A 15,043-nucleotide genomic window follows, 5' to 3' on the forward strand; every position below is an offset into this window, starting at 1 on the left:
TCTTTTGTTACTTCTCATCTTTCTTGACTTTTCTGTATCTTTTTGTTGTCGATCATTATTTTTTCCAGTATAGACTCTCCTCTTTGGATTTGAATGAATGGATTCTTCTGATTCTCCTTTCTTTTACTATTCCTCACTCTTATTCTGCTGAATCTTCTTTTAAGCCATACTCACTAATCATGGATGCTCCTATCCAGCCTCCCAAGTCTGATTGTAACTTCATCCTCTTCTCTTCTCCCTTTATATTTTCTTACTTCACTGAAGAGTGACTTGGTCATTGTTTGATGAGAATTTTTATTTCTTTCAAAGTTGTTTTTTCTTGACTTTGTTGTTCTTCTACTCATTGTTTTATTGGTTCTGCTCACTTGACATTTAATGTTTGTACAACCCAGGAGACTCTGGAAACTCTTGTTTCATGATTTCTCCTACATTAGTGATATCTTAATCATCAGTTTTATCTATTCCTGGGAATTCAGTAATCATCTCCCTACAGATCTTAGATCTGTAAACAACATTTTAATCTCTTGAACTGAATGTCTTTTGAATACTTGAAACTCACTGTCCAAAACAACTTATCTTTCTCCCAAAATCCATATCCCTCCTACACTTCTCTATATTACTGTTGAACACACCACCATTATCTCTGTCCCACAGCTTCACCTATCACCCTTTATTCTTCACTCTCACTCACCTGACCCATCTACTCGTATTGTTTTGATCTTCACAATTTCTTCCATATATATCCCCCTTTTCTCCAATTATATAACTATCATATTGGAACAGACTCTTATAACCCAGTTTGTTTATTTTTAATATAAACAAAACCTTAACAAAAAACAAAGTTTGAACAAAAACTCAACCAGAATTCCTAGGAAATATGAAGCAAGAGAGCTCTTGAGGAAAAGAGACAAGACTATGAAAGGAAGACTAGGAAAAAAGAATTGACAGCTTAACATGGTTTTGCAGAGCAACAAACTCCTGGAAAATTAGAATGGTCCAAATAGAAGATAATAACTACCTGAGACAATAAGAAATATTAAGATAAAGACAAGAAAAAGTAGAATATGTTGAAATTAAAGCCATTATTAGGAGTCTTTCCTCCAATTATGTATCCATAAATCTTAACAATTTAAGTGAAATGACTATTTACAAAAGTATAAATTACCCAGATTAGCAGGAGAGGAAATAAAATGCTTAATGCTGTCTTAGAAAAATAAATTGAATCAAGGCACAAGTGAGTTCCCTGAGAAAAATTCTCCAGGACTAGGTGCATTCACCAGTGATTTCTACCAAATTTTTTTAAAGCTTTTTATTTTCAAAACATATGCATGGATAATTTTTCAACATGGATCTTTGAAAACCCTTGTGTTCCTTTCCTTCCCCCTAGCCCTCCCCTAGATGGCAAATAATACAATATATATGAAACATGTTAAAAATATATGTTAAATCCAATATATGTATACATATTTATACAATTGTCATCCTGCATAAGAAAAATTAGATCAAAAAGGAAAAAAATGAGAAAAAATGCAAGCAAACAACAACAAAGAGTGAAAATGCTATGTTGTGATCCACATTCAGTTCCCACAGTCCTCTCTTGTGTAGATGTACTTGGTGTAGATGGCTCTCTTCATCACAAGGGCATTGGAACTCTCCTCAATCTCCTCATTGTTGAAAAGAGCCATCAAGGGGCAGTTAGGTTGAGCAGTGGATAGAGCACCAGCCCTGAAATCAGGAGAAGAGAGGCCATCAAAATTGATCATTGTATAATGTTGTTGTTGTCGTGTACAATGATCTCCTAGTTCTGCTTATTTCATTCAACATCAGTTCATATAAGTCTCTCCAGGTCTTTCTGAAATCATCCTGCTGATTGTTTCTTATAGAACAATAATGTTCCATTACATTCATATACCATCATTTATTCAGCCATTCTCCAACTGATGGGCATCCATTCAGTTTCCAGTTTCTAACCACTACAAAAAGTTACCACAAACATTTTTGCACAAGTGGGTCCTTTCCCTCCTTTAAGATCTCTTTGGTATATAAACCCAGTAAAAACACTGCTGGGTCAAAAGGTATGCAGAGTTTGATAACTTTGAGCATAGTTCCAAACTGCTCTCCAGAATTATTGGATCAGTCTACAACTCCACCAACAATTCTATCAAATTTTTAAAGAACAGTTAATTCCCTTAATATATAAACTGTTTGGGAAAATAGTAAAGGAGTCTAACAAATTCTTTTATAACAAAAATATGCATTGATACCTAACCAGGAAGAGACAAAATAGAGACCAATTTCCCTAGTGAATATTTATGCAGAAATTTGAAATAAAAAATATTAGCTGGAAGATTACAGCAATATAATCACAAAGATCATACACTATGCCACATACATGTAACCTTTAAGGGGAAGACACCACCAGTCTCCTTCTGAAGCTGGCACTTGAGCTGAATCTTTAAGGAAATAAAGAATTCCAAAAATGGATATGAGAAGGGAGAACCCTCTAGGCTTTGAGGACAATCCAATGTAAGAACATATATAAGTGTGACCTAATGTTATATAGTAACATGAAGGAGAACTTTATGGTTAGACTATAGAATGAGTAGATGGAGGGAAATGGGAAAGATATAAAGGGACCAGATTATGAAAAGCTTTAAATACCAAAAAAAAAGAGTTCATATTTGTTCCTAGTGATTATAGAAAACCAACAGTTTATTAATGTGTTTGTGTTTTCAGGGAGAGTGATATTCAGACTAACACTTTGGAAGCTATGTGAAGGATGGATTGGAAAGGGGAGAGGCATGAGAAAGAGCAAAATTAGGAAGCTCTTGAAATAGTCTAGGCAAAATGTGATGAGACCCTGAATGAGGGTGCTGAAAAAGGTTGTAGATTTAGAAATGGGATTTGGCTATTTATCAGATAAATGAAGAATGAAGTTTCAAAGGTAAACACTAATTTTGGGAACGTATGTAAGTAGAAGTTCAGAAAAGAAGAAAGTTTGACTGGGGAAAGAGCAATTTCTGTTTTGGACATTGAAATGCCATGAGAAATCCAATTCAGAATGTGCAAGTCTCTTGATGATGTAGAAACTAGAGATCAGAAGACAAAGCCCAGAGCTAGATAAATTTTAAAGATGGATAGATTAATGGAAGAACAGATACATACACACACACACACACACACACACACACCACACACACACACATATCTGGGAATCATCTGCATAGAAGTAATAATATATATTCTCTATCCTCAACTAAATCATGATGACTGAAGAAACAAGAAGTCATAGCTGTGTATAATAATTCTGATATCTCATAAGTTGTCTTGTACAAAGTGGATGCTCACTGTTTATTGTATACTATAATCCTACTCCTAAAAATTTTATTACTCTCATAGCTTAAGACAGCCATCTGGAACCTTGGGATATCTTCATAGTCTTGCCAGTGATTAGTGGTGTGAACTTACAGATCTTTGAGTTACTTATAGCAAATGAATAAAAAATTCAGTTTTTATATAACATTAGCATTGGCTGTTTTAGAAAAATAATAGAGGATAGATGAGTTAGTGGTGTAAAGAACTTTTGGTGCCATAGAACAATGACTTTAAAAGTATTGAAAACATTAATTATGAAGAATAAAGACTTACATAATTCTTTGAGTTCAACAGATGAAAGTCTGAGTATTGGTTAGTATATTTTTACAAGAGCATCATCATTTTATAAGATTTAATTAAATGTTTTACAAATGTTCTTTCAGCGGGAGACTGAGGCTAGTCAGTTTCCTTTTGCTTCATGATCATACATACTAATGTTGCTTGAGTTAAATTGTATTTATATTTCCTACTGAAGAACTCAGATTGATGTGCTTTGTGATTTTATATACTTCTTTGTGCAGCTGGTTCTTTTTGTAAGCTTCAGCTGCTCTATGGGGTAATTTTGGCAGCTGTTGACTGCCAGTTGTCCCTTGTTCAAGGTATGTCTAGATTGTCAGTAGTTAAACCAATCAGGAAATGCCAGAGCATGTAGAAGGGGAAATGTTTCTGTTTAATAAGACTCAAAACCAAACAGAAACAGCAAAAGTCATTAAAGCTTAAAGCAAATCCATTCAAGCAGAGCACTGGCCAGCCTGTGTATCTATCCTCTAGGTGACATTATTTCTAGATACCTACTTTACCCATCATTATCATTCTCTTTTCATTGTTTCCTCCTATTTTTGTTGCACTAAAAGCCCAGGAGATGAGTTGATGATGACTTAAACATATGAACCCATATGAACAGAGTTTAATTTGTGGCTCAGGAAGGCTCCCAACCAGAATCTTAACTTTTCCTCCTTCTCCTCCCAAAAGGTGTAAGCTGCCTGATCTTGTAAACATGATAATCTTGGTTCATCTTTTTGGCCTAGTCAGCATACTTAGCCTACTTTTCTGTCACTCAGCATTTTAGTGGATCAGGAACTAGCTTTAAAGTTAGAAAAACTTAAGTTCAGGTTCATCTGACACATACTGTTGCACCCTCAACAACTTTCCAAGACTGTGTATCTATATAAACATAGTTACTTATCTATATATGTTGAATGAGTTATTTATACCAATGAAATCAGTTCTGAAACAAAAAATAGGGATTAATGGGATAATTTGGGGGAGAATATGGTGCTAACTTAATAAAGCAAATCTGTTTTAATAATAACTAACATTTATATAGTACTTACAGGTATTATATATTTATACACACACACACACACACACTACAATTAGCTTATATTATTTTCACAACAATCCTGAGAGAGAGGACTAGTATTATCTTCATTCTACAGATAAGGAAACTGTGGCAAACTGAGGTTAAGTAACTTGCCTGAACAAGTTCCTACAGCTAGTTAAGTGTCAGGCCAGATTTTAACTGAAGTCTTTCTGGCTCCAGGACCAGCTCTCTATCCACTATCTTACCTAATTACCCCTTTCTATCTATCTAAGAGATAGATTTTCCAGGATTGAAGGCTTAAAACATATTATTTGGGCCTCATCTTGCAGAGACCAAATGCTAAGTGAGACATACCACAAATTCACAGGAAAAGAAAGCAATAAAGTGGTGGTTGTTGTCCTTTGTTCTTGAAGAGGACCAAAATGACATCACTGTTAGAGTCAAGTTACAGTGTGTCTGACTGTGGCTGATCAGACCAATACGAGCTTAGAATGCTCTACCACAGGTCAGATACAAAGTCGGGGAGATGTTTCCCAGGATGATGACTATAGAGCTGGGCTGCATGCAGGATTGTATTGCCACTTCCAGAGCTCTTGGGTTTTCTTCCTTTTTGGTTGCAGTTGGTTTTGGTATTGATGAGAAAAGTAGTCCTGACTGCAGGGCCAGTGATCTGGAGGTCTCTTCTCTTCCCACAACTCTTGGGCTGAGAGAGTTGGGCTGTCTCCATTGAGGTCTAAAGAAAGGGAGGCGTTAATCATGATGGTGGCTGTGGCTTGACTGTCCTGGCACGTGCCGCTTCCTCTTTCCCTGAATGCTTCCTCTTCTGATTGTACCTAACAGACATTCTCTTTTTGGTGTTTTCTTTTTCAGGCTAGAATGGGTGGAAATCATCGAGCCTCGAACACGAGAACGCATGTATGCCAATCTCATCACAGGCGAGTGTGTATGGGACCCACCTGCTGGCGTGCGGATTAAACGTACCAATGAGAACCAGTGGTGGGAGCTTTTTGATCCAAATACATCTCGTTTTTATTATTATAATGCCACCACTCAGAGAACTGTATGGCACCGGCCACAAAACTGTGACATCATCCCTCTTGCCAAGCTTCAGACTTTGAAGCAGAATACAGAATCCCCAAGGGCTTCAACAGAGAATAGCCCTGGACGCAGTAGCAATGTCAGTCGAGAGGGCAGCACCAGCTCTTCCCTGGAACAAGAGCTAGAAGCTAGCGAGAAGGCTCAGGAACAACAGGCCCGAGCCAATCGACAGTCAACCCAATTTACTGCAGTGAAAGAAGAGAATGAGAGGTAAGACGGGAATCAAATGTAAACCAGAGAAGGTAGTTTGTCTTCTTTCCCAACTGACATTTTTTTAAGAGGATTTTCTAGCTTTTGTTTGGCAGAGAATGAGACAACCTGTCATGACTGCTCACAGTGCCTTTAAGCTATTTCTCCTTTTGCTCTTATTTGATACAAGACACTTGTGTTAAGGGAAATGGAAGATTAAGTTTCTCCAGGGTTATTGTTTTGCTCAGCCTGTGTCTTTTTGCCTTTCCTTAAACAAACAAACAAACAAATAAATAAATTTAGTTCATTAGATATTTCTCAATTACATATAAAAATTTTTTTAACATTCATTTTTTTTTAAATTTTGAGTTCCAAGTTCTCTTTCTTCTTCCACCCCTCACCTATCTCACTTGAAGGCAAGCAATATAATGTTGATTCTGCATGCAGTTATACAAAACATATATCCATATTACTTGCTCTTCATTCTTGATATGATTTCCCTCTTTGCAAGTATGTTTCCATGTAAAAAATTTTGGGAGGATGAAGGAGAAGATGGTTACTGTTTTCAGTTACTTAAAGGGCTTTCAAAGGTTAGACAGAGGAAACTTTTTTTCGTGGTGTTTGAGGACAGAAATAGAAGCAATAGATGAAAAATATGGAAAGTTTTATGTCAATATGAGGAAAGACTATTCTAAAGCTATCCGGAAGTGAATTGGACTTATTTCTGTGCTTCCCAACATCTCCACCCACCTCCCTTTAAAAAAAGAAAATCTTCCTATATGAAATATAAAAGTATAGGTTAGATTAGATGACTCCGGAAATAGAGTCATTGAGGTTGAGAAGCTGAACTGAAAAGTTTTCATAGTGTTGAACCTTGTGCTGACTTACCCAGACACTTTTGTATCTCTGTGCTTGGCTTCTCAATTGTAAACTGCATTAGTGATCATGGAGTCACAGAGGTGTGTATAACAACTTTGAAGATTAAAAAGTCTGTAAAGTGTTCTTAAGTGTTAATTTCCACTTTTCTCAGTCTGACTTTGCTTCTCATAAGCCTTCAAAGACTTAATCTTTGAGAATAAGAAGTCTCAACTTACTTTTGTAGTGTAGAGTAGCTTACTCTAGGTTTCCATAGAAAGCTGAAGGAAACTGGAATTAAGTCTCAGGTGAGGTTGTAGGTATATAATATGGGTACAGAGAACAAAAATGAGGGCTTTCTTCCCCATACTCAAACTGGGTACTGGCTTTATATGAATATACCTATGCATAATCTACTTACCAATCTTATCTTCAGGCATGGCTTTAAGTGCCTTTGATGCTCATTTAATCCCAGAAAAGCTAGATGACCAGTTAGTTAGTGTCTACAAGTGACTTCTCCAGAAATCACAATGTTTTGGTTCCTTGACTTGTTCAGCAAGGGATATTTCTAGAACCTTGTCAAAGATGTTAGAAAGTTCAAGAAGTTCTGATTAAGCTAAACTCCATATTAGCTGACATCCACTTGCTTAGAGGATAAGTGACTGCTCCTTGTGGGTTAAGTTACCCATGTGACTTTAGAGTCTGTTGCAAAAAGCAACAGAAAACAAATGAGAGTCAACATGAAAGAGCTGCCCCTTGTCAGCTGCTTCCTTCTTTCTCTCCTTAGATGGAAATTCCATCTGATAAACCCTGTCTTTGCAAACAGCTGGAGAGTTGTTGATTTTGTAGTTGACACTACTCTCTGAACTTTTAGCTTGGCAGGCTGCAATCTTTGTTTCCATTATTGATGTAGCTAACCAACCCCTCCTAGTCATATCAGTAGCTGCATTCCTTTCAGTCTCATATCAGAAATATAATGTGACAAGTGGCCAGGGGCAGCTGTCCATTTTGATGTTTTGTTAGGAGGAGGGGAAGTGGTGTGGTGTATAGCGGAGGGAATAGTAAAGTAGGAGAAATCAAGGGACCCTGAGATATGTGACCCTGAATAAGCAATTAATTAACTAGAGCTAAAAGAACCTTACATCCCATCCAATGAAGGAAATCAAAGCCTAAATTAGAGAAAGAGAGGGCCGCAGAGGCAGAGAGATAGAGAGATTTTCCCCAGATCACACCAATTTTTAGGGCAGACTAGAAAGCAAATCTTAGTTTCCTAACCAGAATTTCCACCTTAATTTCCTTCTCTATAAAAAATATCTATTAAAAATATTTTTTAAAAATCAGACTTCAGTTTGATTCAGTTCAATACATATTTTGTTTGCTTTCTCCTATCTGCAAGATACTCTTGTAAGTCCTCAAGGAGAAGAACTTACATTTTCCAGGTTGGAGAGCTTCAACATATATATTGATAAAGATTAAGTAGGTATAAAAAGATAGAAAAATCAAGTTATGAAAAAAATTTTAATTTATTTTCTGTCACTGGAATTTCCATATAATCCTTTTTTCCCCCCAAAACCAAATTGCATACTCTTATAATTAAAGGATGAAGAGGAAAGGGGATGAGGAATTTAGCAATACTAACCAACACGTTGACCAAGTTTAATGGTATATGCAATATTTACAATCATATTCCCTCCACCTTTTCAAAGAAGGAAAGGAAGTTAATTTTCTTCATCTCTTCTTTAGGGAATAGTTTGTCTTCACAGTAATTTCGAGAGAGAGAAAATGTTAACAACTGAGGAGAACAGGAAAAGCTTTGTGAATTGTAATACATAGTTAATATGAATTGGTTCTATCATTTTGAAAAGCAGTTTGGAAAGCTAAGAAAGTGACTACAATTCTCATACTTTTTTGGACCCAATTATCCTACTCTTAGACATTTTATCTCAAAGAGATAAAAAGAAAGGCTCCCATGTATACAAAAATATTTGAAAAAGCACTTTGGTAGTAGCAAAGAAGTAGAAAATTGTTGATTTCCATTGACTGATGATAGCTCAACAAATAATGATACAATATATGAATGCAATCAGATGTGCTATAAATGTTCAACAGTTGGCTCTTCAGGAAAAAAGATGGTGTACACATGACATAACTTATTGAAATATAGGTGTTAAACATTTTTTTCTTAAAACCAGTTTGTTTATCCCTAGAGAATGAACTAAAATAATAGTTGAAAGTTTTCAAAGTTACAGGATTTAAATAAGCTTATATAAATCAACATTTTTATGTACTATCAACAAAACTAAGCAGGAAAAAATAGAAAAATTCCATTCAAAATAACTGCACCTAGTATGAAATAGTCAGGAATCTTCTTGCAAAGACAAATTTGTTGCCAGGGATTATATGAACACAATTAGAAAATATTTTTTGCACAAATAAAGACATTTAAACAATGGGAGAAATATTAATTGCTCATAGATAGGCCAACCCCATATAAGAAAAATAATAATTCTCCCTATATTTATTTAGTGACATACTAGTCATCTTATCAAAAATTATTTTGTAGAGCTAGAAATAATAACAAAATTAATCTGGAGGAACAAAAGCTCAAGAATATCAAGGGAATTGGTGGGGAAAAATATGAAGGAAGGTGACCTAGCAATATATTTCAAAACAGTAATCATGGAAATCTTCTAGAAAGAACTAAAAAATAAGAGTGATGCATCTGTGGAATAGATTAGGTATGTAATCCAAAGTGAGAAATGACTTTAGTAATCTAAAAACTGATAAATCCAAAGATCCAAGATTTGGGGGTAAAAAACTTACCATTTGACAAAAATTGCTGGGAAAATTGGAAAGCATTGTGGAAAGATTAGGCATAGACCAACATCTCATACTGTATAACAATATAGGGTCAAAATGGAAAAGTGATTTAGACAAAGAGTTATAGTGTAAATAAATAAGGAGAGTATATGGAAAAACAAAACTGTCAGATCTATGAATAAGGGAAGAATTTATGACCAAATGAGATAGAAAGCATCACTGGAAATAAAATGGGTCATTTTGATTACATGAAATTGAAAAGGTTTTACACAAGCAAAGCCAAGTACAGCTAAAATTAGAAAGAGAAAATGGAGGGGATTTTTAGCAGATTTTTTTTTTTTTTTGGTGATGGCACCATTTGTCAAATATATAGAAAAATGAAACATTTCTAAAAATACAAGCCATTTACTTTCTACATAGACACTCCAGAAATTAACTGTTATTCTAGCAACTCCTTAATTCTTTCTTTTTTGTGAGGGTAGAATATGGATGCTGGTTAGTTCTTTTAATACTGATTTTTCTTCTTGCTCAAAAAGTAATGGCTAATAGTTTCCAGTTTAAGTGTGATGGAGATTCTCACTATTTCTCACCTTTTCCAGGAAGTAGGGGTGGGCAGAAGATACCAATGTTAGAAGACAGATTTTTCCCCCCTGATATCTTGCTCAAAATTAAAAGAAAAAAAAAAAGCTAAAAAAAAATCTTTCTACATGTAATTAGATAATATTTAATGAAATAAAACTATATTAGCAAACCAGTTTAGAGAACCTAGAATAGGAACTCCTAATCTATAAAACCAAGAAAAAAATCATTGAATTTGACGATTAAGATATCCTTAGTAACTTTGAAAAGAGCTTTTTTTTTAGTTGAGTAATGAGATCAGAAGCCATATTGCTTGAGGTTGAGGAGTGAGCAAAAGGAGAAGTGAAGGCAATGAGTGTAGACAATTTTTTAAAGGATTTTGAGGAAGGAAGAAATAGCTTGAGGAGATAGTAGGGGCTAATGAAGTAATAACTTTATTATTGTTATCATCATTATTTTATGGATAGAAGAGATAGGCCATGTTTGAAATCATGGGAAAGAAGGGAAGGAAGCTAGCTATAATAGGAAGAAATTTGAGAATCATGAGATTACAGTGCATTCTGCTGGAGAATATGAGAGGGGACAGAATCAAGGGCATATATCTACATGTTAGATTTGATAAGAAGAAAGGTCATCCCTTTGTAAGAGACTGGGGAAAGGAGAAGAGAATGGGACATGATGTCAAGTGATTTTAAGATTTAAAAGGACTGGAAAAGGTATAATTCTCCTTAAATGACATTAGTCTTTTTCAGTAAAGAAGCATGATCCTCCACTGAAGGTAGAGAGGAGGCCTTGAAGAAGAAAGATTTAGGATAGGATCTATGGGAAGTGAGATAGGAAAACAGATTAGGAAGGAATCAGGGCTTCTTGTAACAGTGAGAACTTATTTTGTAATGTTCCTAGTCTTCACAGTTGGAAGACCTCCCCAGCACATTCATCAATTCAAAACTAGGGGTTGTTATATTAATGTTATATGATTTTTAAGAGAAGTTCAAATCCGCTTTTATAAATGACACTCTCAGGCTCAGTTAAAGTAAAGGTAAAATTTAAATACACAATGCACGGGATAGAATGCTTGCAATAACAACACATACAGCAAATAATACACAAGAGGCAAAGAATAATAAGGATTATGATTAGAATAGCAGAGAAAGAGAGAGAATACATTACTCAGTACGATCGAGGGAGCTTCAACTCTAATTGGACGGCTGGGAAGGCCCCGATATTTCAGCCTGTGAGTCTCGATCGGGAAAGTCCTAGGCAGATCGTCATCTCCATAGGTGAGGCTTCAAAGTGGAGAATGCTTTGCCCACTCTTTATAGGGGTCCAAACAAAGAAGGCTTTGGGCCAAATGAAGACCTCATCTAAGACAAGGATGCACCAACTAGGGCTCCAGGTGGTTATAATCAAATGTTGCATTGATAAGGGGGCCAGTCCTTATCAACAGCAACAGTTCCAAGGAGTGGCGAGTTCCTGGAATCATATAATTGGAGCTAAAATACAGGTGGTACATGCCTGTCTTATAGATTAAAAAGGAAAGAGTTGAAATCTATGTTCTTATGGGTCAAGGAACAGTCAGGTTTTCATAGGAGAAGGAGTTAAAATATATGCTCTTGGGGTGAGAGAGCAGTCAAGTCCTCACAGGGGGAGTCACATCCTTCCTCGATTGGGTTCTCATGGTTTACATGGGAATTAGGTTCATATGGGGAAAGTCACGTCCTTACAATGATTTGAAATGAACTTACTACTAATAAGGAGATTTCTTATTCAGGGGTGGAGAGAGATGGATGGAGGAAAGCAATCTGGGGTGAAGATTTGACAAAAGAAGAGCATCATTTAGAAGAGAAAGCAAGGAATTCAAGGGTGGAGGGCCACGGGGACTGAACTATTGGCTTGAGGTTGGAGAATGAGGAAATGAAGTCAGAGCAACGGGACATTTTAAAAAGTACTAGGCAGAGAAACAATCAGGGAGCTCAGTGAGAGCAAAGACAAAGATACTGGAAGGAGCATGCATGAGAAGAGGTAAATGACGGGAGGCTATGGGAAATGGCCAGGGAAGTAACCGTTTCTAATTAGGGAACTGGAACACTTGTGAATTTGGCAAGATCTAGTGCATGATTATTCCCATATGTTGGTTCCATTGTGATAGAAGGAAGGAGTCAGTCATAAGATTTAAGGAGGTAGGGGAAATGGGAAGTTATGGGGTCTGTGCAAGCATCTACATGGATAGAGAACAAAAATAGGAGAGGAGACGATGGTCAGCCATATGTTAAACTCCTTGAGAAAGGAGGCTTTGGTTTTGATTGAGTATACTTCAAAGGAAGAAAGATACTGACTCAAGGAAAGAGAGTCTGGAAGTGCAAAGGGGTAGTAAAGAATATTCCTAATTCATTCTCTCCACCTCCCCAGGAACTAGTCTGCATCATCTCATTCATTAGACTTGATCACTATATAATTTTGTTGTTGCCCTGTATAATGATCTCCTGCTTCTGCTCATTTCACTCAGCATCAGTTCACATAGGTCTCTCCAGGTCTCTCTGAAGTCATCCTGTGATCGTTTCTTACAGAATAATAATATTCCATAATATTCATATATCATAAATTATTCAGCCATTCTCCAGCTGATGGGCATCCACTCAGTTTCTAGTTTCTTGCCACTACAAAGAAGGCTGCCACAAACATGCACATTTTGCACTTGTGCACTCTTTAGTGTCCCAGTTTTCCCATATCTCCAGCATTTGTTATTATCTTTTCCTGTCATCTTAGCCAATCATATGACTAGAAATAGTTTCAATTTCTTCATTTGAAAATTGTCTTCATATCTTTTGACCATTTATCAATTGCACAATGGCTTGAATTCTTATAAATTTCAGTCAATTCTCTATATATTTTAGAAATGAGGCCTTTATCAGAACCTTTGAATGTAAAAATGTTTTGCCAGTTCATTGCTTCCCCTTTTAATCTTGTCTGCATTAGGGTTTTTGTTTGTTTGTTTGTTTTGTTTTTTACAAAACCTTTTTAACTTAATATAATCAAAATTATCTATTTTGTGATCAATAATGATCTCCACTTCTTCTTTGGTCACAAATTTCTTCCTCCTCCTACTCTCTTTAGCCTTTTTGTTTTTTTGGGGACGAGCAGTTTAAGGGAGGTGGGAGGTAAGCTCCTTTTTTTTTTTTCTCAGAAAGCAATGGCTAATGGTCAGGGTGGCTCTCGTTTGAATGATAGGACATTTTTTGTCTTTTCACCATTTCTCATTTGGGGGACAAAAGAAACCAATATTAAAGGATGAGTTTTATATATGTGTGTGTGTGTGTGTGTGTGTGTGTGTGTGTGTGTGTGTATATTTCACTCAAAATCATTAAAAACAAAGTAAAACAAATATATAGACTAGTTACTGTAAGTTGAATTTAATCTCTTAAACTCAAAAGAAAAGAGATTGGACATTTGGATTTCAATGTGTGGGGATTATTTGCTAATACCTCCTACTTCCTAAGGGCATTCTTTAAAAAAAAAAAAAAAAAAAAAAAAACCTGAAAAAACAAACAAAAACCCATACTAATCTGGGCTAGAGGACTCTGATCAGATTTTAGAATTTAAAGAATGTCTTTGTCTTTGGAGCTGACAGAGCTTTATACACCAGTAAATTCAGTCTCTTCATTTTGCAAATAAGGAAACTGAAGTCTAAAATGAAGACATGACTGACTGGTCTACCCAAGATAGTCAGGCAGAATTGTAATGCTGGAGAAACTGAGGCAAGATAGAGATTAGAGACTTTTTAATATTTTATTTGGATTTTTGAGAGGGAGAGATTTTCTGCAACCAAAGGATCCATTTTGGTCCCAGGGCTGATATCTCTTCTTCTTCTTTCTTCTTTCTTCCTTCTTCCTTCCTTCTTCCTTCTTTCTTCTTCTTCTTCTTTTTTTTTATTTTTTTTCTTCTTGCATCTTTCTTCTTTCTTTTTTTTTTTTTAATAATAATTTTATTGACAGAACCCATGCCAGGGTAATTTTTTTACAACATTATCCCTTGCACTCGCTTCTGTTCCGATGTTTCCCCTCCCTCCCTCCACCTTCTCCCCTAGATGGCAAGCAGTCCTATATATGTTAAATATGTTGCAGTATATCCTAGATACAATATATGTGTGCAGAACCTAGCAGTTCTCTTGTTGCATAGGGAGAATTGGATTCAGAAGGTAAAAATAACCCAGGAAGAAAAAGAAAAATGCAAATAGTTTACATTCATTTCCCAGTGTTCTTTCTTTGGGTGTAGCTGCTTCTGTCCATCATTTATCAATTGAAACGGATTTAGGTCTCTTTGTCAAAGAAATCCACTTCCATCAGAATACATCCTCATACAGTATTGTTGTTGAAGTGTATAATGATCTCCTGGTTCTGCTCATTTCACTTAGTATCAGTTCATGTAAGTCTCTCCAAGTGTCTCTCTATTCATCCTGCTGGTCATTTCTTACAGAACAATAATATTCCATAACACTCATATACCACAATTTACCCAGCCATTCTCCAATTGATGGGCATCCATTCAATTTCCAGTTTCTAGCCACTACAAACAGGGCTGCCACAAACATTTTGGCCCATACAGGTCCCTTTCCCTTCTTTAGTATCTCTTTGGGATATAAGCCCAGTAGTAGCACTGCTAGATCAAAGGGTATGCACAGTTTGATAACTGTTGGGGCATAATTCCAGATTGCTCTCCAGAATGGTTGGATTCGTTCACAACTCCACCAACAATCCAGGGCTGATATCTTAAAGCATTCAGCATTAGCATCAAATGTGAGATGCC

At 36.0% G+C, this 15,043-nt stretch overlaps 1 protein-coding gene across 2 annotated transcripts in view; it reads left to right on the forward strand.

The window, feature by feature from the left end:
- ARHGAP39 (Rho GTPase activating protein 39) overlaps positions 1–15,043 on the forward strand; it is a 350,045-nt gene that overhangs the window by 148,148 nt on the left and 186,854 nt on the right. For both annotated transcript variants that reach the window (XM_051971244.1, XM_051971245.1), the window contains exon 4: positions 5,570–6,007. In XM_051971244.1, coding sequence (XP_051827204.1) covers positions 5,570–6,007 — 438 coding nt within the window. The remainder of the gene's footprint in view (positions 1–5,569; positions 6,008–15,043) is intronic.

This window comes from Antechinus flavipes, chromosome 1, assembly GCF_016432865.1.
Source record: "Antechinus flavipes isolate AdamAnt ecotype Samford, QLD, Australia chromosome 1, AdamAnt_v2, whole genome shotgun sequence".
In the NCBI taxonomy this organism is placed as follows: domain Eukaryota; kingdom Metazoa; phylum Chordata; class Mammalia; order Dasyuromorphia; family Dasyuridae; genus Antechinus; species Antechinus flavipes.